A 26784-nucleotide genomic window follows, 5' to 3' on the forward strand; every position below is an offset into this window, starting at 1 on the left:
AAGTGAGTTAAATGGAGCACTGTGTGTGTTCTGTCCATGTAAGTATTACCTCGTCTTTCCATTGGCTTACTTTTCACAGATTGTTAGCTCAACACTAAATGATTAAGTAAAATCTGAAGCCTTCATTGTGTTTCATCCTGATGTAGCTGTTGAATTAAATCTCTCTTCACAGGTTGTACTTACAAATGTAGGACCTAGAATTTATGTTCTGGTTTCTGATCGTTGTACGTTTGTAGTCTGAGTAGTATTGACCATACTGATCATGTGTTAGCAGGCTTTGGTGTATGCATGAAAAACTGTCCATATATATAGAGCAAACACACACAGAATATAATCTGCAATAATGACATCCTCTGAAGATGATTTAGTTATCTCTATTGACGGATATCTGCATACAAGTCCAGCTATCAGTTTCATTTAGATCAAAATTTTGACAAAGCCAATCAGTGTTTTGATTTCCTGAGTCCCTGGTATGCATTTAAATGACCAAGTCAAGTCAACTAGCAGCTCTTTGTGCCACCCGCCCCGCTCCATAACAGCTATTAGCTTTACACACACACACACACACACACACACACACACACACACACACACACACACACACACACACACACACAGACACACACAGACACAAATGGGACAGGTCAATCTTCCAAACCTCGGTATCAGCAGATAGCTGCTGAGTGAGATCAGCTGTTCAGCATCCATGCTCAGGGAATCAGCCAACCACAAAAGCCTCAAGGTCAGGGAATTAAATCACACACACACACACACACACACACACACACACACACATAGAGCTGCCCCGCCCTTGTGTAACGCTTGACGCTATTGTGAACTGATGCATTGAACTGACAATAGGTTGGAAATTAGCCTTGAACTTTAGCACTAAAAACGTGTGTGTGTGTGTGTGTGTGTGTGTGTGTGTGTGTGTGTGCGCGTGTGTGTTGGCTGTTTAATCCAAAGAACTCAGGAATGTCAAACTTAGAGTGTTTCTGTTATAGTGCCTGTCTTGCAACAATGAGTACATCTCTCAACTTGGATATGTTGTGCCTAGTATATATTGAGGTTATCGTTATGCAAGTTGACTCTTAAAAAGAGTGAGCTTAAACTTTAGTTCACACACAATTAAAATGAACCTCAGTGGTGGAACAATAAGCAGGAAATATCCAACAATGACGTTTTGTGTGCAGAACAGATATGAAGACTAATCAATGCAGATAAATGGTGTAATTTAGTGTCCTGGAAACAAACGGTCAGGATGATAGAGAATCTTTTTACAGTTTTAAATTCAGCAGCTGTTAGCTACAGTCAGTATATACTCGTCTGTCAGTGTGTTTGCGCAGGCACAGCCGTGTCTTTTTGTGCAGGACAGCTGCCATGAGGGATGACTTAACAATCATCAATCAGCAACTTCTTAGTATGCGTGTGTGTTTTTGGGTATGCGTTTGTGACTCACATCAGCCCGCTCTTTTGTTCTTGTTCGTGCTGCCGGCTGCCTGCAGATGTCCGAGCAATAATTGGCACACGTGGAGGGAGCAGGTGGCTAAATACAACCCCTAACATGTCCTGGAAGGGATGGGATCTGTAGTGTGTGTGTTCGTCTCTGAGTGTGTGTTTGTTTGTGTGTGTGTCAGCAGGGCATCATTAAAGAGACGAGTGATAGAGATTGAAGGTGAGGTGAGTGGCTGCCAGGCCCCTCCCCTTCCTCCCCAGAGAGAGAAATAGTGTGTTAAATGTGTGCCAAAGTCAATCTAGAATGAGTGTGACTACTTAGCATATGATTATTTTAATATAGGGCCTTTTTTTTTTGTTTCCGTTCTTCCTTTGAATGGTCGTGATGCCACACACACACACACACACACACACACACACACACACACACACACACACACACACACACACACACACACACACACACACACACACATACACACACACACACTTCCCCAGAGAGGGTCTTGTGTGTTTGATGCTGTTTGATGTGGCCCGCCTGTTTTAATCTGCTTATAATCATTCTACCCCCTGGCAGAAAGTGTGTGTTTGTTAAGAAGTGTGTGTGTGTGTGTGTATGTCATTATCCTACAATCCAGGATAATGGCTGTGTCTTAAGAGGATTCCTGCCATATCCTTAAGATTCTCCGCTCATATTTAAAATCCCAGAGTTTAAAGTCAGATGTAAAGTAGATACAGATGCAATCCTTTAAAACTCTCAGTAATTCCTAACAAAAGGCACAAATGTTACCTCTGACAGCTGTGTCGGAGCACAAAAACATGTGTTATTATTTCATATTTTTGGGGGATTAGTTTACAAGAGATTTAAAAATACAAAAACAGGCTCTAAAACAGATATGTTACCCTTGATAGATGTAAACACGATGTTATCCCCACACAGGGCATAATTGATTCTCAAATAAAGATTTTCCCTTAATCCCTCACTGGCTGTCTGAGCCATGCAGGTTTTGTCATCCACTGAGCTGTAATTAATACTGAGACTGTCCATTAGAGGACTCAATTTGGAATATATTTAAATGCAATATCGCTTGCACATCTGCGAGGTCTTAATTACGAGGGTCCAGATGTTTTTTTATGGGATGAATACGAAATGAAGTTTTGGTTTTTGTGATGCAATAGCTCTTTCAATAACAACACTGGTGTAATTTTCCTAAAGCTGATGTGGGAAACTGCTGCAAAAAATGATAATAAAAAAACAAAAAGAAATAAGCTCCTTAATTTAGCTCAGGTCTGTTATGGAAATGCTATTAACAATCCCCTGATTTGACGTAGTGTTTTGAACGGTTTTTGCACATTTTATCCATCTGCCAGTATTTGAAATTCTGCCATGTCTTTGTTTTGCCTCTTTTACTTTCTTATTTTTCGGGGGTTAAAAGTACCCGAGGCAGACCAGTATGCTTGAGGCCGTCCTCTGGAGGGCGACTTGGCTGACCGTCAAGAAGACATTTCCTAGAAGGCAGAAAGAGGCGACTGTAATTGGGGTTGAAAAACAGCTTAATTAGCTGATAACGATATGATTACTGATTGCATTATGAAGAATGACGGGTATTCATCAGCGTTGCTTAGTGAAGGCCCAATTCTGTTTCTGAGCCACATCATTTCTTCCAAATCAACGACTCTTTGTCCTTGTCTTCTCATTAACATGCGCACAACATTCTTTTAATTCTTGACCTGATCAGTGTAAAAGTTCATTTGAATACATTTTTGTTTCTTTAGACTTCTGCTCAACTTTATCAACAGTCGATAAAGGATTTTGTCACCCTTGTTCATCCTTGCTTGGCAGTAAACAAATGTGGTCCAAAGCTGTCAGTTTTTGGCTCTGAAACAACTGATACTCTGAAACGGTACCAATCACAGAGCTGCGACTAACAGTTGTGGTTGGAGGGTATTTAATAGTTGGCTCGGCTCATCTGCTGCAGCCCCGCCACATAAACCACATACCACAGACAGACAGACGGGGCTGGGTCCCAGTGAGGGGGGTGTGGGTGCAGAGAGCAGGGTGGTTCATTTGAAGGGAGTTTTTGTGTGTATTTGTGCCAAGACAAGTCATGATAACATCTCCAGACTATTACCCATCCTCTAAAACAAAAAGACACCACAACACACCACTGCAACTTTTTACTCTGAATATGTTCTCATCCACCAAAGCCAACAACATGCACATGAAAACCAGTCCGCATACACAGTCTCTGAGACTCCTATCATGAACCTGTTATTAGGAGATGATGCAGACCATAAAGATACACAAACACCCAGGAAAGCTGTCAAGACGGCAGGAGCCAGAGTGGCCCATTTTCTCCCTCTTCTCCCTAATGAGAGCCATAAAAGAGCGCGAGGCATCAATATTTCAGCGTTCGCGTCAGGCAGGCAGCAATACTTCCCTTTGATGAGGCTCACCAGAGGTGTTTTGTTTTTCGCCCGACTGCCACTCTGGTAATATGTGATTTAAAGAAGCCAAAGCATTGGACTGGCAGGGCGCAACAGTTTCTTGGAGAAAATACTTTGTTTGAGTGAGAGCGAGAGTCTTTTGTCCCACTCCTGTTGTTTTAGAAGAATTGGTGGACTTTTAACTTGAGTTATAGGACTTCTATTTTTATTATAAATTGGGTCTAATTTTCACCTATTTTAGACCAGCTTGCGGCATAACGTAAGGGCTACTGCTGTTTGTTGGTCTGTCCTTTCACTACTTTGATTTCAACTAAAATGTCTTCACAATAATCAGATGGATTCACACAACATTATCCACAGACGGTCTTGACCAAGAGATATTGGCTAAAGTGTTGTTTTGTTGGTTTCCTGACCTTTCCTGTGGTGCCACAAAACATTACCATTTTACTCATCAGTATTTACTATTCAGTATTTAGTACATGTTAGCATGCATTCATGTGTTAGCAGCCCAATATTAACTAGATATTGTACTGACATTGCTCATAAACATGCTACGTGTCGCAGCATCTGCTGGTCCGCTTGGAGATTGTTAGCAAGTTTGTGTTCTAGCATTAGCGCAGCGTTGTAAATAAAACCTTACAGAGCAGCTAGCAACAACACAATGAAAAATGATGAAAAATTCACCTTGAGACGGCACATTTTATGTCCTAGAAATGTAATTATAATGCTATGATTTATATTCTTTAAGATCGAAAACAACATTACAGTGAAACAACACGCTCTAGGGTCACTGGAAAATAACTCTTTATTCAAACATGACCCAATGTCATTGAATTTAATATATTTTTTATGAAATGTCATTTTGAGACTTGACACTGTTACAGTTAAAACTATTGTTAAGTAGTCTATTACCTTTAAGCTCTCAGACTTGATCAGAATTAGTGTTTGAAAATGCCTAGAGATTTCCTACCACACATCACAGCTAATCCCCTTCTCCCAACACAGACCTCAGTAAAACCATTACCGCCGATGTTACAACACTGTTTTATCCTGATCTTTTCATTCCAGTTGAAACTCATACATTTCCAGCTCACAATAGGGCAGCAGGATGTTGATGGAGTTCTTCCCTCTCCCTGTGGGTTTTGGGTTAGATCAGCCTGGTGCTGCAAACCGAAGCCGGGCAGACGTCTCTAAATGAGCTCTAAACGCCGTCTGTTGTTACCCCGCTTTGGGAGTGTCCCACTGGGGTCGCTTACTGGAACAGCATGGGCGTCTGTGACTGGAGTGTGCAGTTTCACTGATGCAAACCAGCTGTATCTGCTCTCATTTACACCATTTTGAAAGAAATCATTCTCAAAACTGCTGCATTATTGCTCTGGTTGAAGTTCTGGTGATGGAAATGGCTGACTTCTTCAGGAGCTTTAATCTGTGTTGGGCATCCTTGGATGAATCCCAGTGAGATGTAATCACATTCAGAATAATTTAGATGGCAGTTGGAAGTTTTTCAGGACTTTTCTTACTGCCCAGGGATGTTTTGATGAAGGGCTTCAGACTTCAAAGACTCACTTCGTTTCATTAGTGCAGACGTAAGTGTGTGAGCGCTAATGACCGGGAAAGTTTGCCTGTGCACACTTGTCCTTGTGGAGCATTTATTAAAGATGTGGGTGTGCTTTCAGGTGGACGAGCTGTATGAGGCCTTTTGCATCCAGAGCCGTCTGAGGGAAGGTGCCAGTCGGATGAAGCAAGCTTTTTCTTCCTCTCCTTCAACTAAAGGCACCAAGGAGAGCATTGCAGAGGTCAACCGCCGCTACAAGGAATACACTGAGGTACAGGCATTTTTTTTAAAGTTATTTATTAACGCATGTATTTACATTGTCAAAGTCATACAAAGTAAACATCTTTTCAAAGTTTTGTATTGTATGTATTATGGAAGATTATACATTAAACTATGGATCACACAAGTTCAGATCCGTGCTAATGATGTCCGTCAACAACACTGACATGTTTAGTCACATCTCAGGGGGGGAAAAAAATAGAATCCCAGAGACACAAACAAACTGTCATCACCTGTCTTAAGAGCTATCATCACGCCTCCGTTGGAGGTCAGTGTTGAAATACTTTGTCAAAGTCCCTCATGATAACTTGATTAGTGATAGTGTTCCTGTCTTGTGCAACAAAGAGCTCTTCATGTAATCAGTCTAATCTCTGCTTGTCTCCAGAACATGAGCACGTTCGAGAGCGAGCTGGAGAACTTGCTCGGGGAATTTCACATCAAAATGAAAGGTGAGATAAGAGTTAATCCATTCAGAAACAGATTTTCAAGATAATCGTGGACCGAGTGGGAAAAGCTGTACCATGAACTGGAGTTTCCCTACATTTGATCCTGACAAGTGAAATATATTATTTAAAAGTCACTGAATTGACTATCGTGTGGAGTTTTTAGTAGCTCAATAAACGCGTATCATCCAGTTTATCACATAAGCTACAGCTTGGCCTGGCCCTTATATGCTAGTGTCCTGTCCAGATGTGTTGTAAAAGCAATGTCCTCTCTCTGGCAGGTTTGGCAGGCTTTGCTAGGCTCTGTCCTGGAGACCAATATGAGGTAAGTTTATTTGTTGTAAAACAGGGCTGCAAGAATCTTAAATTTCAAAATGTAGATTTTTTTGCACAATTCGATATTTCAGATTTGTGACAGAAAACATTTATACTTTAAGTTCAAGTAACTACTTGTGTTTTTGTTTATTCAGCCGGATGAAATGGCAGATGATCTTGACCTCGTCATTAAAAAATTTTGCTATGATGTGTATACAGTGTCTTTATATTTACGTTTTAATATTTTTTGCACTTGCATCCCATTCCTTCCTTTAGATCTTCATGCGGTACGGTCGTCAGCGGTGGAAGTTGAAGGGAAGGATTGAAGTGAACTCCAGGCAGAGTTGGGATGGAGAGGAGATGGTCTTCATGCCTCTCATCACCGACCTTATTAACATCAAGGTGATGAAAACCTCCAGAAGAAACTACCTTTATGTCCATAATATTATAGAAGTCAATTAATACAGCGCAGGGTGAAGCAAGGAACAGTGCAAACAATAGATGTACACTGTATCCAGAGCAAGATACATGCATCCTTACAATCAAATATTTACCAATTACCTGTATCCTCATTTTTAGTAGCAGTATCATGAGTGGTAAAAAAACCCCAAAACATCTTCTGTCCACAATCAGGTGACTGAGCTGAAGGGTCTGGCCACTCACATGCTGGTGGGCAGTGTGATTTGTGAAACCAAGGAGCTGTTCACTGCCATGCCTCAGGTGGTGGCTGTGGACGTCAACGACCTGGGGACCATCAAACTCAATCTGGAGGTCACCTGGTAGTAAGTAGACGTTTGTACATTCATGGAGCCCTCACTTTTTATTTCAGAATCTCATCCTCTGATTATCCTCTGATTATAGCCAGTGAACTGTACTGTAACTGTTTTTGTGAATGTGTTAGTTTTGTACTCTAGTCTAAGTCACATTATCGGTTGTTTTCTGCCCTCTTGTGGTGAAACTTGGTCATTAATAGTAACTTCTTTTTTTTTCTTTTTGTTAAACCATATGTGTGATGTCCCCCTTTAGAGGACAAGTAGGATGACTGTAACGCAGCAGTCACAATGTGCCCTTGTTTAAATTCTCCCTTCCAGTCCCTTCGATGTCGAGGACCTGACTCTTTCATCTGGAAACGTGAGCAAAGCAACTGCGCTTCAGAGACGAGTGTCTGTCTACAGCCAGGGCACACCGGAGACCCCCACCTTCCAGGACACCTCCTTCTTTGTGAGTCCAACACGGTTTAGACCTTGACTTTAATTGTGTGGTGGTAGAATTGATTTTATTCATCCAAACTCGACTAGAAAGACATCCACATTTTTGCTTTTTATAGCTATAAAAGGGTTAAATAGAGTTGAAAGTCCGTGCACACGAACCTGAATCTGCTCCCTACGATATGATTTAACCTACATTTTTTTGCTGATACACCCTGCATATATTAAGCAACGCTAGTGCTACCCCTAAACTAACCCCCACCGATTTCCCTGCTATCCTCACTCTCCTTTGCATCTCCACTTCAACTCCCCGTACCCACACTCTGTCCCACTTTGCTTGTTTATCCATCCCTCCTGTCTCTCACTCACTTGCCCTCACTCACTCAAATACCCAACACCTCGTCCTACTTGCCCTATGTGCATTGTGTTAAGAAGTGGCGGCCATATCCCGTGGAGCGCCAGCGCCCTTCCTTCCTGCACATGCTCCGTGACACCCTGCTTGAGAAGCTGAGGCGCAGTCGCTCGTTTGGTGACCTGGCCTCTCTGCGGCCAAGGCCCAAATCCAGTCTGGAGGTCTATGTGAGTCTGTTGTGGCCCCCCTGACCCTCCTTACCTGACTTGTGTGTGCCCCCTGCGTCAAAGATATGCCTCCGGATGGACTCTTCTGTGTGTGCGGACACATTTGTCCCATTGAGCGGGCTGCAGAGAAACTTTTGTGGCTCTTTGCATGTTTATTTGCATGACAGGCGTCAAGCTGTTGGTGTTCTTTTTTCTTTTTTTCTTTTCTTTCTTCTTTTTTTTTTATCTCTTTCAGTTTTATCTTGTGGTGACCACATCTCAATTTAACAGGTTCAGTCATGAGAATTAAGAAAGAAAAGTGGAGTTAGATTGGTTTTTGTGAGGCATGTCTGTCTTCTCTCGTTTCACTTTTTTTTTTTCTTTTTTTTTTTTACTTTCCATGCACTGATTTCAGACTATCCAGGGCCTTGCATAAGCATTCACCCCTTTGAGTTTTTAACATTGGTGGGCCAAAAAGGATATTAATTAATTGTTGTACTGTTAGATTAAAGTGCATAAAAATTCTTATCCGTCGGATGCGCTCATTAACCTAAGGCAGTTGGTTGCAGTGTCTTGACAGTTTAGAACGGGGGCCACAACTGGGGTTCTGAATTATGCAGTGGTGGCTTTAAGGCCACAACTGTGTCCTAAAACTAAAGCATTAACTTACCCTTTCTGTCCCCACTAATCATGCCATCTTTAATTGCTAACACTACGGTCAAATACATTTTTATTAATTCCTTTGTTGTTGTTTTTTATTCCAGAAATAAGTGGCAGCTTAGATTCCTATAATACTTATTATTGAAGAACTCAAATGATGCATTTCTGTCAAAACTACCAAAAAGAGGAAATGGTGACATGGAAATGTCACAAAAGCTACAGCATGTTACAACACGGCCTGACAAGTTTGTGTTAACTTCTGGCCTGAATTAGATCAGAAAGCTTGTAATCTTAGTTTAAATTCATTTAGCACTTTGGGGGGCTGATCATTATTTCAGGGGTCCCATGTAACCCCAGTTCTACCCCTGGAATATGCCCTGTGATTGGTCACCATGAATTGTTTAAAGGATTCCACATTGTAGCATAAAAAACCTTTAGACATCATTTTTTGCACACAAAAAAATGTGAATACTATGTAAAACCCCCCCTCTCAATAATAGAATATTTTTTGTTCGTCCAGCACATGCAACCCTGCTCTTTGCGCTGATGTAACAATATTTAGGAAGTTCAAATGGGTGAATACTTTTTGCCATACACCATTTCTAGGTTTCATTTTTGAATTCTTTAGTCACACATATTCATGCCCGTCTCTCCTTTAAGGCCACTTTACCAGACGATGTCTTCGAGAACGGTGGCTGCGGGGTGGCCGAGTGCAAGCGTCTCTCCTTCACCTTTTCCGACACTTCTGGTTCTACGCCCAGCCCGAGCCCCGCACCTAGTTCCCACTCCCGCAGCCAGTCCAACCCAGAGATCACTGTCACTCCTCCAGAAACAGAGCCACATTCTACACACATCCTCCCAAGGGAAGACTCTATTGCAGAAGAGAATTTAGAGGAGGAGGAGGAGGAGGAGGAGGAGGATGGGGAGACGGGGAGCAGAGGAAGTAGGGGCACAAGTGGCAGTCTTGCCAGCAATGAAGCTGAGGTTGCAGAGGACTCTGAGTGGGAGAGAACAGAGTCACAGAGAAATTCTGGGTCTAACTCTGGATCAGCTGCTCCGTCGCTCTGTTCTGACAGTCACCTCTCCACTGTGGCTCCTGAGGATGTTTTCTTAGACCACGCCGATGAACTCAAACCGGTGGAGTTGGACACGGAGGAGGCTGGAAGTCTGACCCGTCAGCTCGTGAAGAGGCTTACTTCTTCGGAAATTGTGTCGTCGAGTGGGAGCTCTACCGAGGGAGGAGGGGGAAGTTTGAGCTGGGCCGGAGAGGGGAGCAGGGCCTTCCTGGAGAGCAGCTTGGAGGAGGCCATCCACAGCCTGCTAATGAGGCTCGAGTCACTGACCCATCGCTGCAGCGAGCTGCAGGACCTGGAACAGGAAGTGATGCGTCTGGAGGACCTGCTCAAGGTGTCCTATTTTGCTAATTAACTGAATTCAATTAAGTTTTTTCAGAAACTACATATGCTAACATATACTGTACGTTTATATGATATGTGATTTCAAATCATTGTAAATTTTCATCTGTTATTGGAAGGTATTTCCCCAACCCCCACTTTGGGAACCAGTCGTAGTTTAATTTCTCCTGGATTTCAAATAGGAGTTTTTGATTCATTGTCTCTTCTTCCTACCGCCCTTTCTTCCTCAAAGTGTCGACTTCCGGGTCACAGGAGCCGCTCCTCCAGCCTCAGTCTGACAGTGGAGAGCGCCCTGGAGAGCTTCGACTTCCTCAACACGTCTGACTTTGATGATGAGGACACTGGAGACGATAACGCCATCCTCTGTATCCCACAGAGGTCGCCACTTTTTGATACAGACGGGGAAAGAATCGGGTGAGTGGACGACAGGGAAACGTGTTGGCAGACATGGGCACCAAATAAACCAAAATGGCTATTGTCCTTTCGAGTTGGCAGCTTTTATTTTCAAAGTGTTGGTGGGGAAATAGTTAGTCAATCATTGGTCATATATTCATTCACGAATGCACTGGCTTTTAAGTATGTGCTGTTAAAACATAGTAGAGAGAGACAGAGAGGTGTTATTCTGCCCCCCTGTGGTGACTCTGGGTATCTCTCTCTCTCTCAGTGGGCAGCATCCAGAAGCCAGAGGACATCTGAGTGAAGCCCTGACAGAGGACACAGGAGTGGGAAACAGTGTGGCAGGAAGCCCTCTGCCGCTTACCACTGGAAATGAGAACCTGGATGTAGCTATTGTCATCCACCTGCAATACTGCGATCACATCATACAGGTGAAGCCCCTCAACACAGCTTACATCATGCTGTGTAGAATAAGTTATATACCTTATTAATGGTTATAAATGACGTGTATTCATCTTTTTAAAACAAGTGAGAAGCCTACAGAATAAACAATAAAAATGTGTTTTGTTTCTCTTTCTGTTGCAGTTGTTGACCGGTGGAGTAAGTGTGTGGCAGCGTCGTAGTCTCCTTCTCAAACTCTCTGCACAGACTCAGCTGTTAGAGGAGCTGGCAGAGATCAGTGCGGACAGACTGGGAGCGATCACATCTGCTGCTGATGGTAGGCGGAAACCAGGACGCCGTATGGCTGTGTTTTTAAAACTCCGAGTTGTACCTCCTGAAACCTTCTGTGTTTCATATAGCTGTGTATTTAGAAGAATAACATGCAATAAAAGAAAACGCTTTCCGCTCTCAGGGTTTTGTAGCGTCTAACCTTGTCTTTCGTCCTCGTCTTCTCAGTCCTCCCGGGCTTGGCTGAGCGCCCACAGCTGATGACTCTGTGGTCAGAGTGCAGCGGGTCTGCAGGACTTTTCCACACCACGCTGGACCGAGTGTTCAAACATATGAACCAGCACTACACAGCACTGCTGCAGGACAGACACCCACACAGTGCTCACACAGGTTGGATCATGTTTTCTTGCTACAAATAAGCCAGAGGGCTCACTTAAAATAACATCTTTTTTTTTTTATTGGCAAAATAGAATCGTCTGTGTGTTTGAATAAGTATTAGATTTAGTTAGAAACTCATTTGATTTGTAAATTATTTTGAAAACTGTGCCTGAGGAGAAATGAGATAATTGTAGTTGCTAAGAATAAACACTCGGCACATTAAGCGAAAGAGACTGTGTGGCCAAAGCTATTTTAAGTCATGAAAGTGGTGGAAAGTGTCTAAGTACATTTACTAAAGAGCTGAATTTTTCTGAAAACGACTAAAGTGAGGAAAGAAGATCCTTCAGATGGAAATGTTGCCCTGTTTAAAATAAAGTTGCTCGTTGAGCAGACCTTCTTCATCGCTAGTCGGTATAACATTTGCTCAAGCACAAAATAAAGGTTTGTGAAATCAGAAGGTGTCTTCACTTGGATGGATTCTGAAAGCTGGATGTCATCTGTCTTACTTTGAACAAATAAAAACATACTGTATGTTCAATTTAAGATGTCCAGATATTTATAAACCATAGTAAAACAAATGTCTTTTTGTGTTGTCCAGTGATTGGCATCGTGGTGGGCGAGATGGTGGACAGGAGCGACCTGGTGTCGGCACACAGTCCTCCAGCTGCCGCTCTCTCTCAGGATGTCCTGACTGTGTTTCAGTTCCACAGCTACATCCTCCAGCATGAAGTTCAGGACATGGAGACGCACCTGCTGAACCTGGCCAGAGAGGGTAAAGCTACAGAAGAATATTTTCTGCTCAGATCTTGTTTTATAGTGCTGTAAGTGCAGATCTACACCTCTTCGCCACGGAGTCACGTTAACTTAGCAGGAGGAGAAGAGTATATAACTTAGATTTCTGAAGTGGACTCTAAGACCAAATATCATTTAATAGGTTTCTGTTGCATCATAAACAACTCAAAAAAGGCTTTGTGCAGCTCATTTCTTTATCTGTAGCACAGGTCGTGGAATAAAGGCACAGTTTGAATGAGAAATAGCTACACAATGGAGCGCTGTTACATATATTCACTTATTAAGTAAACCTTTCCCTGTTATAAAGAAAAACTCCCACATTCAATTCTCTGCATTATTTCTGTATAAAATGTTTCTGTGTTTGTGTCATTTTTAGAGTTGTTCACTGAGGCTCTACACAATGGAGACTCCTCCTGTTGTCTAGCAGAAATGGAGGAGGTGCCTGCGTCCTCTCTGTGGCCTACCAGCAGCACCCTGAGGGCCCTGGCCTCCCTGCTCACAGCAGAGGACCCTCAGGTCAACAAGGCAGCCGCCGACTACCTCTCTGCTGGAGCATCACGCAGCCACTTCAGGAACAGGGTGAGTGCTTCTAAAGAGGCGAGGGGTGTGTTTGACGGATATGTGTGTGTTTGTTTGTTGAGGGGAAAACATTTTAAACCGCTTTTGACAGATGCCCATAGTCATGTCTGAATGTTTGTGTGTGTGTGTGTGTTTGTGTGTGTGTGTGTGTGTAGGCGGTGGAGTGCTACACTCAGGCGCTGTCGGAGGCTGGAGGTCAGAGCCAGAGGGCGGCCTGTTCAGCTCTGAGCTGCTTGCAGGTCAGTGACCTCTAAAGGCAGCTACTGTTACTATGAAACTTGGAGCTGGTTTGAGGGCTCAGTAAAGCCTCATTTTTTACATATTGGGCATAACATGTCATGTGTATTTAAGAAGTGTACGCTTTTATTATTCTCATGTTTTATCAAACAAGTCCTTGTCTGTACACACATTCCTTTTGAGGTTCAGGCCAAGCCCATAGGAAGCTCCCGCACTAAGAGAAAGCCTCTCTGAAAAGTAATCTCTGCAGGACCTTAGTATAGGGATAATTCCTGGTATCATTTATATTGGTTTGTTGATGAAAAACATAGCCTTTAATATGTCATGCGAAAAAAACAATCACTAGACAGTAGGGTGTTTACAATTATTCTTTCAATTTAAATGTGGCATGAAATGCACATATTCTATTAAGATGGACAGGGAGTAGATTAATGCTTTAAATTGATTGAAAAAACATGTCCAGTCGTTCAACACTGAGAAGTAACTTAAACTATCAGCTAATGCCTAAAGGACGTCATCATTCTAATTAAAATGTATTACACACGTTACTTTTTTAGATTTAAAAAATGAGATCTAATAGCACAAATGAAGTTTGATGAAGAAAAGTTTGATGCATTTGTCAGGGCAAAGTACAAAATCTGTTTTCACTTTATCTTAATTGTTATCCTGCCAAACATATATTATATTATGTATGTCTGAAGAGCTACAACATTTCTATAAATTGCCCAGTCCTTTTTCTGTGTATGTGTGTCTCTTCTGTCTACTTTGACATGTAGCCTAGCCTTCTCACAGAGCTTTTTTTATCCGTCTGTAGGCAGTAGAAAGCATCAGGGCGGTTGTAGCACTCTGTGACTCAGCTGATGAAGAGCTTCGCCATGTCGCAATAGAAACCCTGCTCACATTTGGTGAGTTACAAAAAATATTAAAATCGTAACACTTGAAAACTTGTACTTCTTTCTTTTATTCCTGAACTGTATTGATGATATAACTGCCATAAAGTTTACAAATACTGATATGATTGATATAAATGTAGTATGTTAAGCATTACCACACAAATTTGCTTTAATTTGCCACATTTTTTTGTGTTAATCTATCCGCTATTGAAAGAGTAAAAGTAACAGCATCACACTTTGGTTGTGCCCTGAAGCAGGTCTATTTTATAAGTGCGTTATGGTATATTGCTTTACGGATAACTATTGTTTGTTGTAGGGGAGGAGGGACGTCTGGCGTACGAGCAGCTGGACACAATGCCCAGGGAGATTATCCGCCTGGGCACGCGGCGCGGAAACGCCGTTACCACTGCCTTCTGAGCCACTGTGCCACTGAAACGCATAACGTATTACATCTCAGCCCAGCCTCGGAGGACATCACTGCCCCTCAGCTTCACCCCACACACCCCACCTCACAGGGCTGTTACTGACTGATCACTTTTATATTAATCTGCTTATTTTGGCACAGACTAAACAATCTCCACATTAGATCACTGTTCTTACTTATACTGCTTCCAGACAGGAAATAACACCAAATAAACCATCTTAACCACAAAGACACACAACCTATAACCCTCCTGCACACAAACACACCCCTGATTCCCCATCTTTTCCATCCCCCTCCTCAACCTCTCCCTGCTTCCTGAGCCAGACAGACCGGCCACATTGAGTTTAACTGAATTACACAAATTTGACTTGATGACAAAGCCAATGAAAGTTTCTTTGAAAGACTTTGGACACCAGATGTTGAGCAATGCATCTTCACATTACCGTTTCCAACAAGCTATCAATCACTGCACACCACACTTATCACTTACTCAGATTATTTATCATCTTGATTGTTACACAGTTGGTGGTGTCAGGCAGTATTCTAACTTTGATCTTTGTATAATCACTGTTTATCAAGTTTTAATTCGTTTTTTGTTTTTTTTTGGCGGCGCTTTCGAAAGATTTGCACTGTTGTAAAGCATGTAAATATGGCATATTTTACACTGCTGGTGTAATATATGTGCTTGTATTTAAAATACATTTTTTTAAGTTCAGTTTTCTAGTACGTTCCATTTTTGAGTTTCAGGGATTCTTGTATGGCTGAAGGATGTGTGTTTTGTGGCAAGGAGGACCATAAATATGTTGAGAATGTTTTTGTTCGGGGAAAGTGGTGCAGTTTAAAAATCCCCCCAGTTTACGCTTGGCTATGCTAAGCTAAGCTAGTTGAGGAAAGATAAAAATACTGGTGATAGAGGACGGCACAGTACCCTCAAAACTCAGCAGTTTATATCAGAGTTTTCTCATACTTGCAGTTTGAACAAGTGCAATTTTTTGTACATATGTGACTCTTTTGCACCGAGTATTTGATAAAGTTAGCTTCGACCATCTGAGCCTTGATGTGGTTGAGCTGGCGGGCTACACAAGTTCACCCTTTTGTAAATGTGTTTTTCCTTGCAGGTACAGAGCCAGTCGAGGGCAATAATTTTGGTTGAGGATGATGGACTTTCTCATAACTGTACAGAGTTTCAGACGACCCTTTGGTAGTGTTAGCCTATATTTAGGTTAAGTGCACATTCATTGAGGTTGTGAGCTAATTGCAGGACAAGGTATTTTCTTAATGAGAAGCAGCAGAATTAAGTTTTTTGTTTGGTACATCTGTGGTCTATTTTATATCCTCACATTCTAACTGTAATGTGGGAAAATCCGACCCGAGGTAAACGCCTAAATCCAACTACTGAGTCTTTTGATAGTGCACAACGACAAAACTCACTTTTGTTCACACATCGTATTTATTATTCATCACTTTTTAAAGCTAATATTTTTTGGAGCTATACTGTAATAGTGCAGAATGCATTATGTAAATGAGTTGTGTATTTATGTTCTTTTTGGAGCAGGTCTAGTATTTGAACTGTTTGTTGAAAAAAAAAAAAAGGACTCCATGTTATTTTCTTGCAAATTATTTAATGCGTGACATAAATCGGAGTTTATTTTGAATGGATTATAATAGATAAATTATTTTGGAGAATAGTCTGATGGTATGGTAGGTTTATTATCTCATAAAAGGTCCCAAATTAATGAGACATTATATATTAGAAAATGTTACTTTATTACTTAGAGGATTTACTATAACCAAAGGAACATTTAATTTTCAAACTGATCTTTTACAAACTGCTCATAATTCACTAAGGCGAATGTATTTTCAACACACTATTTGCATTTTTGGCCGGGATACTCAGACTTATCTTTAGAAGCACAACTTAAAAGTAAGACAAACCCATAACATATGAACGCGTTACATTTGGTTCTAACTGCACAGTCCGAAAGCCATATTGATTAAAAAGTGGGAATATTTTTATGAAATGTATTTTTCTTTTGTATTATAACCTGTTAATGTGTGACGTTGTTACTAAAAGCTGCAGATGTTTGTTTTTTCCCCCTTACAGCCTTTTGGAAATGGTCCATATTTTAAATGAATTTTATTTCTTCCATGATGTGAATAGCATTAGAGTATTTTGGTTCAGTATCTATTTCATCCACTCATTCAGTGTTTCTTGAGTTAGCTACTTTTTGTTTACAAACTTGCAGATCGGTTTTAAGATGAGTTGAATTTTTGGCTCTTCAACACTGCTAACTATAAGTTGTCAGAATGTGCACATGTACACATTTAGAGACTTAATTACTGTATACATTTGCAGAAATTGATCTGTTTCAATCTCTTTGGTCAATAGCTTCTGTTTAGGTCTATTTAGTTGCATACTATTATCTGCTGTCAGTATTTCCTCTGTTCGTTAACAGCAGTTGCAATAAAGTTTATTTTTGCATAATTTAACCAGAAAAGTTTCCTTTATTACAAGTATCAAATGTCTCAATACCAATTATTCATTTGCAAGCATTTGGCCTACGATTATTTGTACACTACATTTGAAAACAAATCTTCACGGAAGCGGTACACATTGAGGGAAGGCTTAAAGAGCCAATATTTACTGAAATCATAAAATGACCTTACTGTACAAGACATTAAACAGGACATGTCCTCCTTTTCACTTTTTAAGCAGTCCCGTGGTCAAAATATAACCTCAAGCACCAGAGGTTTGTGACTTGTAGAAACCAGCTCTCAGAATGCTCCATTTCTCCAAATTGCAGTGAAACCCCCCGACTTCCCAGGTAAACATTTCTGTTGAGAGAATAAAAATGGAAGACCTGCACAAAGGTTTTGCTCTGGGCTGAAAATACAGGAGGGGACGTTTTATATTTTTTTTTAAAATAAAAGAAATTGTAACTTCACAAGTTCATAACATTTTAAACAGCATTTTTGTTGAGACCTATGCAGACTGTAAACAAATGACTGGATGAATGTTTTTGGACTGCTGTTACCGTTTTAAATACAAGTAGTCAGAGTTACTTGCTGCTTTGAATGAAAGCAGGATAGGTTTGATAACTAAATGTTTCAGGCTTTTTAAGTTTAGTATCCCCACAGACACAACAACAAATAGATCTAAGAGTTTATTTTACAGGTTTTTATGTACATGGTCACATTGTAAACCTAAACACTTGCACCTGACAGGAAAACCGTTTCAGGGCTCACAGTCTTGTATTAGAATACATAAAGTTAGGATATGAAATGATTAACAGTGACCCATTGCTTTGGCCCAGCTGCAGTTACAAAACCACATGCACAATACCAGGACCCTGTAACGTGAAAGATTTTAGCCACTGAGCTTCTGAATTTATCAGTTTTACTGAAACATTGCTTAAGGTCTTCTGCGTCTCCAAAATAATCCCTCCCGTCTTAGTTTGAACACTTTTTTTACTTCCACAATAAGCGACAAGTTCAGAACTAAAATAAAAACAGTTTGCTTTAAAAAAAAAAAAAAAAAAAAAAAAAAAAATTAAAAGTACACATCTTAAGTTAAAAGCGTTTTTGCCATTCAAGCACACTCGAGTTTAAACGTGCCAACCTATGCACGCAGTTCAAAGTTCTGTTATACACACACCAGTAGTCTCAGTCATTCCTGATCTGAGGGTTCAAGTTGTTCATGGTCTGAAGGTTCTTCTCTCTCCTCATCGCTGTCAAAGTTATCTGAATCTTCATCTTCGCTCTGAGTTGCCTCATCCTCTTCATCTGCGTCAAGGGCAATATCCCTCAATTCCTCCAGATTGTCAGGGCTCTTTCCAGTCAACCTCTAGAGGGAAAAAAAAAAAAAAAAAAAAAAAAAAATTATATATATATATATATATATACACATACACACTTCAAACTTTGTCACAAATTACACTCTGAAAATTAAGCCCATATGTTACAGGATATTCACCTCAATCATATCAGCCATGTACTGGACGTGTTGTGCCAGCTCCTGCAGCTCTTCATTTTCACACTTAAGCTTTGTTATCTGTTCTTCTTTGGCCTCAATGTCTTTGTGTAACTGATTAAAAAATTAAAAAAGCAGAACAACAAAATTGCCAACAAATTATTCTGAATCGTTATTGAAGGCTGCAAGGTCAAAATTTAACTCTTCAAGTATTCCAGATTTTAAACTTATTACAGGTTTTGCATCCAATAAGTCTACCTTAAAATTTGGTACGCTTGACCTCATGTTACTTTTAAATTCACTGCCACCTGGGCTGAGGCCAGTGAAGGCTGACTCAGTCAGTGGGAGCGTGGGAACAGCTCAGTTTACAGCTAAACATTAGCCCTCTCAGTGATTGTAACTCACCTTCTCATTCTCCTGTAGAACATTGTACAAGGCTTTCCTTCGTTCCTCGGCTACTTCTTTCCAGTATGTTGAAGGAGGGGTTTCTACAACAGCAACATCAAGTCAGGCTCAACAAAGTCCAGTTGGCTTTGGGAGTTAATTTAAACAATTTAATGAAGTCTCCACCTACCTTTGACCATAAGCTCATATGCTTCCTTGGACATGCCATCGGTTGAACACTGAGTTTCTTCAGTTTGCGTGGATTTGACTTCAGCCTTCACCCTCTTTGGGCCTCTCGTTTGTTCTGCACGCCACTGTTTGCGTTTCGGAATGACTTTACCCATCTACAGAGAAAAACTTCATGAGTGCTCTTTTTTCCCCCCCCCCAGTGTTTGGAAACAATAAGGCTTTCGAGCCCTTGTGTTCAGCAGATAACACCATACTTCCTGTGTAAAACAACATTTCAGTCAGATGAAATGACTTCCACAAGCTACTGCATACCTGAGCTGACCTTCCCAAGTCTTTGTTGACAGCAGAGAGTTGGAGGACCTGCAGAGATTGCCTGGGGGGTCCCATTGCCTTCTGAGACGGCGTAAAGAAGCTCTGGAAGACAAAAGTATAAGTATAAAGCGCTCAGTTTAGCAGAACACAAAAAGAAAAAAAAAAGTGCTTACCACCTTCCAAGATAAGCACAGTCACACGGGAAACTACAACGACCTGTGTTCTCATTCAACATCTAATCGGCTTAGCATCACTTTCTGCACTTTAGTTACACTGTTACCATGGGAGGGGTTATAGGTGAAGTGGGTAAACAACATCGCTGCCATGTGCAACAGGAACACAGGTGTGTGAAGGGAGGGGGGGGGGGGGGACTTTGCTACTTTAACATCCGTGGGAAAGTTTCTCATCCAGGCTCATTACAGACCGGCCACACGGTTCACTTTGTTAATGTTTGGCCACAGCGCCTCAAGACTGCTAGTGTGGTTCATGCCTAGATATGAAAGGTGACCTTATGGTGATTTTAAGCTGTGAGAAAGACTGTCTTTAACTACTGGATGGACAGTTTAAAATGGCACATAGAGGCGCTTTATCTTCTATTTGATGAGCACATAAGCTGTTCTGAAGGCAACAGAGTCAACCTGCAGTCAAAATAATAAATATTGACACTACAGTTCTTAAATGTTAGCCTGCTTTCATTAAAACATCAACTAAATATTGCTTTACTAAGATAAGCTTACTTCAAAGCAGAACGGAAACTGTGATAAAAGCAGCATCCATATATATATCTATATATATATCTATATATATATATATATATATATAGAGAGAGAGAGAGAGAGAGAGAGAGAGAGAGAGAGAAATTCAAGTTCAGTTCACAGAAGTCAATCACCTTGTTGATGAAATTAATTAACACAAATTAGTACAATTAAGGTGGATAGTTGTTTAATCTGTTTAGCTACTTTCATCATGAACATTTAGGTTTAGTTCTTATGAAACCACTCACCTTGATATTCTCATTAGACCTCTGCTGGTTGTCTTTTAGTTTAGCACCGAAACTCATTTTCTTCAAAGAATCTGGTGGAGAAAAGAATCCACGTGACGTCATTGTTGTGCAAAAAAAATAAAAACGTAAAAGCTTTGACTGAAACACTTGGGGGAATAAAACTACTTTATCCGAACTCAAAGTGTAATGACGATTAACCATGGGCAATACGCGGCTACACTGATATTATCAAGTGTTTTACTCAAAATGCTGCGTCATTTCATGCTAAATGAGTCTCTGGCTCCGCGTGAGAAGTTTTTTTGTTTAACACGGTTTACGCTAACATTGAGCGAAGTCAAGTGAGCACACATGTAACCATGACAATGGCGAATAGAAACTGAAAATCATCGTTAAAGACTAAAAAACAAAAGCCAAAAATTAAGCCACTTTACCGTTCGCGGGACACACCTCGTTGATTTCACTGTTCTCTTGTGTGAATCTCGCGCCAGGAGCTTAAATACACCCACTCGGTCACGTGGAACAGGATTTTTCTTTCTTTCACCCTGATGTTGTTTTTCCTCCTCGTGCGGTCACATGTCCACACACGTCACATCTTTGTAGTTGTTGACGGCGCAGCCATTTTGAGGAAGGCTGTGGTTCGACGAGCCTGTGCTGTGCTGTGCTGTGTACCCTTATTAGCTGCCCGAAAAAAACACACAAAGAAAGCAAACGGACAAACGTTGGACGACGCGCCGTTAAATATGGGCCCACCGGGAGACAGAACACGCCACATGTCGACTGAAAGAACGGAGGATTTCAGCTGGATTGTCGATTTATCTTGACATGGCATGCAGCAGGGCGAGTCGGAGGCAGTGACGACTGAAGAAAAGAAGAGAAAGAAAACAAGCGCAGCAAAACACCTCGAAACTTAAGGCGTGAGAGAAAAGGGGGGGCGTTTATTTCGCCGTTGGTTAGCTTTCGATCCCCTCAGTTGGTTTTTTGTCGATGTCGCCGTTGGCAATGTATGATTGAAGCAAATGATATCGAGCAAAAAATGCTGAGCATAAGCAAAAACAGCTAGTCAGTCCCCCCCCTGCACAGTCACTTGACTCTCGCGGCACTGGCAGTCACATTGAACCGAGCAAGAAGATGTAAACGCGTGGAAAGATGACTGTACGCTAGCTAGCCGACCACACATAGGCCTAAATTAAGCCAATCAGTCAGAAGATAAGATGTAGCTACATCCGTCGGTTCACTACTAGTTAGTGTTGGAAGTGAATGCCTAGATTAGCTTGCTAGCTCACCTTAGCTAGTGTGCTAAAAATACGCCCACATCATGACTACCAGCAGTGGCAGCGTGTCAGGCCGTGGGGCCAATTGAGTGGCAGTAACAGTTGAGGAAATGTCAAGGTACTTTCAAAGTGGTCCTCGATGTTACCTCCCGGCATCTGTATTTACCTGCCATGTCTGTCTGTATCCCCGATCTGTCTGTAACACGCACATAACGCTGTCTGCAGAGAAACAAAACACAAACAACAGCCATGGATGAGGGACTTTGAATTTTACCCAAACAACAAGAATATTCTGTCTGCTTGCTAGTCTCTGTACTTCTCAATTTCACTAGCAGAGAGGGGAGGGGGAAAAATGGGTTTTCATAACAACAGCCGTATTTTTTAAGTTATATTCACAAAAGAAACGTCTTTCATTTGTCTTTTAATCCCTCGTCAATGGCAGGTTGAAAAAAGAAGCTAATTTGGCTAAGGTCATGTCTTAAAACATGGATTTCTGATCAAGTTGTAAGGAGATGTAGTCTTAGTTTGTTAATCATTCCCCTCTTCAACACTGCCCTGTTACAAAAAAACAAAATGAAAATGACTTAGTTTGTCCTCGGATTTGTTGACCTTTTCAGTTGGTAGTTATAGTGGGTAATTCACAGATCTAGGCTAGAGTTGTTTGATGCGTTGTTTCCGCGAGGGGTAGCTGGCGTCATCCTTTAATCCAACGTACAAACAGAAAAGTAGAGTGTAGCCAAAACTATTTTTGCACGAGAGGAAGACACTACCATCAAAATCTAACCATGGGGGACCCAACTTCACGAAGAAATCAGACTAGGAATCGGCTTCGAGCTCAACTTCGGAAGAAAAGGGAGTCTTTGGCTGATCAGTTTGACTTCAAGATTTATATAGCCTTCGTTTTCAAAGAAAAGGTTAGTCAGTTCATGACACTATCTCAAAACATAGTTACTTACTCTTACTTTACTTTCAGTAAAAAACAAACAAACATCTAATCGTTGCTTTGATCTGTATTTGTGTTTACAGAAGAAGAAGTCTGCACTTTTTGAGGTTGCAGAGGTGGTGCCAGTGATGACCAACAATTATGAAGAGAACATCCTACGAGGTGTGCGGGATTCCAGCTACTCACTCGAGAGCTCGATAGAACTCCTGCAAAAAGATGTTGTGCAACTACACGCCCCCCGATACCAGTCAATGCGAAGGGTAAGCCAGTGCTAAATGTCAGGATTGTAATTGCTTCATTGAAAATGAGGACCATACCCAGCTACATTTGACATCTTACATCTGTCTCATTTTTTTTGTAGGATGTGATAGGCTGCACACAGGAGATGGACTTCATCCTTTGGCCACGCAACGACATTGAAAAGATTGTCTGTCTGCTTTTCTCCAGATGGAAGGGGGCCGATGATGAACCCTTTAGGCCTGTTCAGGTTAGAATGTGGCACTTAGACAGATTTTACAGCTCTTTAACTTTCCAGATTAAACCATTGATTGAATTGATAAAATGTTGATTCAGGGCTTTTTTAATATCTTGAGAGAGACCAACAAACTTAGAGGTTTTGAGTTTACAATAACCAAGTAGAAAGAAAAGCAACAAATCCTTTTTTTTTTTTTTTTTTTTTTTATAAATTGTAATGGATAATTTGATTGGTTTGAAAATTCCTGCAAAATACAACAAGATTGAACCAGATTATCGTTCACACTTTTATCCCTTCATGTCAAAATACTCCCCTACAGGTATCACCCTCGTCCATGCCTGTATGCACAAGCCTACATCTAACTTGTGTCATTCTAAGTTCAAGCATGTTTTTATTTTACAGGCCAAGTTTGAATTTCATCATGGAGACTATGAGAAGCAGTGCTTGCATGCTTTGGGTCGTAAAGACAAGGCTGGAATGGTTATGAACAACCCAACACAGTCTGTATTTCTCTTCATGGATAGACAGCACTTACAGGTGAGTCAGTGCCCTGAAACGAATGTTTGTGAAACCTCCAGATGTCTCATAACTCACTTTACCTGAAATGTTCTCCATGCCCTTCTCTCTCAGACTCCTAAAACCAAGGCCACAGTTTTCAAGTTGTGCAGCCTCTGCCTGTACTTGCCCCAGGACCAGCTGACCTGCTGGGGTGTGGGAGACATCGAGGATCACCTCCGCCCATACATGCCTGATTAGGGCTTCCTGCTCCACCCAGCAGCATAGGGAAAAGCCCTTCCCCTCCCTCCTGCCTAAGCCTTCAGAAGCAAATTGATGTACTCATCTTCACCCGTTTCCTTTAAAAAGATTTGAACTTGTGCTTGGATCTCTTCTCCTTTCGTTACCTCCTCGTTCTCCCCACCCTGACCTGCAGCTGATTCAGTTCTCATCCTCGTTTTTTTCCCCCTCACGCTTCCAATGTCCTCCTTTTCTCTCCACCATTTTTGGATTGCACCCCCCCCCCCTTTTTTTTTTACCCCCCTCTTCATTCCCCTTCTACTCACTCATCCGTTTTGTTTATTTGAACCTGCACGAACATTGATTTTGAGTGGTTGGTTGTTCTCTTGGAGCCGCACTGTCAACAGCACCGGTCATTGAAGGAACTCTTTATGTTGCATCAAAGCAGGAACAAACGACACACAGGTCTTCACGGTGGTTCTCAGATGGACATGTTTTTATCCTTGTTGTCATAAGAGAGGATTGTTAAAGCTTGTTTGTAATGTCAGTGGAGTTTTTAGAACAACTTAACACAATCTTTTGACCAAGGACAGGTGTGAATAGGCATTAAAACACCTGTATAAGCAAAGAATACAAGATGAACAGTATTTGTCAAATCATATGGTGTAGGTATGGCTTCTTATAAACCGCCTTAGTTTTTTTGCTGGACTTTAAAAATGTTTTTGGTGTCATTTGCTTTCCTCTGAAACATGCTAGGCAGTCACTTGCTAAAATCTTGAGTGACTTGAAAGGCATCGTGCATAAAGTTGAGACATGGCTAGATGTTTGGGAGGTCACGGTCACTGTTCAGGCCGCTCATGCACCGTTCAGTTAAGCTACTGAAATCGGATGTTTTGTTTTTGGATTTTTTTTTTTTTTTGGGACGTGGGTTGGTGAGACACTGAATGGGTGACATACTTAATGTTTAACATACCTAACCAAAGTTGCTGTAAGCTAATTGATTGTTTAATTTGACCTACTAAAAATGAAGATAAGTTGCAGCCATGCTCATGAATAAAAAATTGGATTTTGCTGGCTTTTTTAGTCAAAAAAATGAGGTACTTATAATTTAGCTCCTTGTTGATTCAGTGTGTTCAGTTGAAAGGGTTTAAGGTGTGTAACTTTTTTTTTTTTGTTTCTGTTGATTCTGAAATCAATACTGCTGAGCATATCCCAATACAGTGCAAATTCTGAAATTACTCTGGTCCATTTCTTTTTATTACACATTGCATGAAACAGTACCACTGTTATGGTGACGAGGTCAGGATTTTCTTACAACACTGCTGTTAGTTTCTTTATAACTTGACTTGACATGTAACGGTGGCAAAATTAACTGAACAACCAAGAGACACGCTTGTAGCACTGATAACAGTTTTGTTCATAAGCAGGAGTTTTTCTATATACAGGTAGAGGTCAATCTGTTGTTTTGACAGTACACATTCAAATGTGATGTACAGAAAGGCACAGACAGAGGAGAGAGTTTAGCTGCTGCCGAGGTGTTTGGTGTGTCTTCCTTGCGCTATGATCTTCCCAGTGGCCTTGTTGGTGAGGTCCACAGACGCAAACGCCAGTGTTCGCCCTTGCTTCAGAACCTGAGCAGTGATCAGTACGTCCTCTCCAATCTTGGCAGCGCTCATATACCTGTAAGACATTGACAGTTGTTTCCAGTCATAAGACATTTCTGAAGTTAATGTTCAAGCTGAACTGATTAACACTCTGAAGGTCAACGACGCAGTGAGAATAAAACAGGAATACAGAAATGTAAACTAATTATTTTAACCCTGACACAAAATCACACCAGATATTTTAAGCGTTGGCCTTAGGATAAATGAGTATATTCAACATTTTATTGCTAAGCTTGAAATCAGGACTATAGGTATATTTAAAGAAAGCTGAGATCTTCATTTTCCTGCAGGGTCTTTCTAGGTTTTAGGAAATGAGTTAGGTTTACACTTTACAACTAAAATGATCATCTTAGTGTATTAAGAGTCAGTATTTACTCATGAACAATTTGAATTAATAAATCTTATATAAAGTGTTTGACAGGTTGAATAAAGGATACGCTAAAACAGTTTATTATTATTATTTTATTTTTTAAGAAACCTCACGTTATGTTCATATCCACGCTGACTCCGGGTGCAGCTCTCTCCGTGTTCAGGATCGCCACCGTGGAGATGACGTCTACCAGGGTGGCTGTCAGCCCGCCGTGAAGCGTCCCTCCACGGTTAGTGTGTTCCTCCTCCACCCGCATTTCACACACCAGCTTACCTGGGCTGGCAGACAAAATGTTCACCTGTGGAAAAAGAAACACATCTAATGTTTGCGAGATTACAAAATATACAGGTACATTGTTGCTTTAAAGAAAAATATGTCTTATACATGTCAAATAAATCATAAACAAAGAGTATCTTTACCTTGCTAAGCACTCTGTCAAAGCCCGGAGTATCCAACATTGCCTTCACCAATTGCTTTAACGAATTTAAAGGCATTGAAGCCATATTTACCGCAAAAATTAACGTGATCAATGTCAAACTTCTGTTTACTTCTAACCGGAAGCTGCTGCGTCCATTAATCTGTCCGGAGGAAATTTAAACGTAACGTGGTCGCTAAATGCTTTTTAGAAAAATTAGTAGTATTCTCCTCGGGTTGGAAAAATATAAAGTATTACCATATATACTATACGTGTGATTTAAATATATTTTTTTAATAATGTAAAATATTTTGTTGGGAATTCCCGAGCTCACACGGAAGCTTTTTGC

The 26784-nt window shown here is 41.1% G+C and overlaps 4 protein-coding genes across 6 annotated transcripts in view; 2 read left to right on the forward strand and 2 right to left on the reverse strand.

The window, feature by feature from the left end:
• The window catches only part of ripor2 (RHO family interacting cell polarization regulator 2), a 65649-nt gene extending 48032 nt beyond the window's left edge, over nucleotides 1-17617 (forward strand). For all 3 annotated transcript variants that reach the window (XM_079367692.1, XM_079367691.1, XM_079367693.1), the window contains exons 7-22: nucleotides 5580-5729; nucleotides 6123-6186; nucleotides 6462-6505; nucleotides 6772-6897; nucleotides 7129-7277; nucleotides 7587-7716; nucleotides 9582-10328; nucleotides 10569-10750; nucleotides 11001-11163; nucleotides 11318-11450; nucleotides 11630-11791; nucleotides 12378-12551; nucleotides 12948-13150; nucleotides 13306-13389; nucleotides 14202-14292; nucleotides 14597-17617. In XM_079367692.1, coding sequence (XP_079223818.1) covers nucleotides 5580-5729; nucleotides 6123-6186; nucleotides 6462-6505; nucleotides 6772-6897; nucleotides 7129-7277; nucleotides 7587-7716; nucleotides 9582-10328; nucleotides 10569-10750; nucleotides 11001-11163; nucleotides 11318-11450; nucleotides 11630-11791; nucleotides 12378-12551; nucleotides 12948-13150; nucleotides 13306-13389; nucleotides 14202-14292; nucleotides 14597-14697 — 2703 coding nt within the window. In that variant the 3' untranslated portion in view covers nucleotides 14698-17617. The remainder of the gene's footprint in view (nucleotides 1-5579; nucleotides 5730-6122; nucleotides 6187-6461; nucleotides 6506-6771; nucleotides 6898-7128; nucleotides 7278-7586; nucleotides 7717-9581; nucleotides 10329-10568; nucleotides 10751-11000; nucleotides 11164-11317; nucleotides 11451-11629; nucleotides 11792-12377; nucleotides 12552-12947; nucleotides 13151-13305; nucleotides 13390-14201; nucleotides 14293-14596) is intronic.
• A 238-nt stretch (nucleotides 17618-17855) lies between these two features.
• gmnn (geminin DNA replication inhibitor) lies at nucleotides 17856-21091 on the reverse strand. The gene is made up of 7 exons (XM_079367716.1): nucleotides 20994-21091; nucleotides 20563-20633; nucleotides 19560-19661; nucleotides 19249-19402; nucleotides 19080-19162; nucleotides 18678-18788; nucleotides 17856-18548 (listed from the first exon to the last, which is right to left on the reverse strand). The coding sequence occupies exons 2-7, from the start codon at nucleotides 20617-20619 to the stop codon at nucleotides 18372-18374; spliced, it is 684 nt and encodes a 227-aa protein (XP_079223842.1). The 5' UTR covers nucleotides 20620-20633; nucleotides 20994-21091; the 3' UTR covers nucleotides 17856-18371.
• Nucleotides 21092-21118: 27 nt separating this feature from the next.
• cUnh6orf62 (chromosome Un C6orf62 homolog) lies at nucleotides 21119-25224 on the forward strand. The gene is made up of 5 exons (XM_079367712.1): nucleotides 21119-22747; nucleotides 22860-23036; nucleotides 23138-23263; nucleotides 23654-23788; nucleotides 23882-25224. The coding sequence occupies exons 1-5, from the start codon at nucleotides 22619-22621 to the stop codon at nucleotides 24005-24007; spliced, it is 693 nt and encodes a 230-aa protein (XP_079223838.1). The 5' UTR covers nucleotides 21119-22618; the 3' UTR covers nucleotides 24008-25224.
• acot13 (acyl-CoA thioesterase 13) lies at nucleotides 24878-26610 on the reverse strand. The gene is made up of 3 exons (XM_079367719.1): nucleotides 26440-26610; nucleotides 26134-26318; nucleotides 24878-25666 (listed from the first exon to the last, which is right to left on the reverse strand). The coding sequence occupies exons 1-3, from the start codon at nucleotides 26521-26523 to the stop codon at nucleotides 25507-25509; spliced, it is 429 nt and encodes a 142-aa protein (XP_079223845.1). The 5' UTR covers nucleotides 26524-26610; the 3' UTR covers nucleotides 24878-25506.
• Between the last annotated feature and the right edge of the window lie 174 nt (nucleotides 26611-26784).

Source organism: Symphodus melops, assembly GCF_947650265.1.
Source record: "Symphodus melops genome assembly, chromosome: 18".
NCBI lineage: Eukaryota > Metazoa > Chordata > Actinopteri > Labriformes > Labridae > Symphodus > Symphodus melops.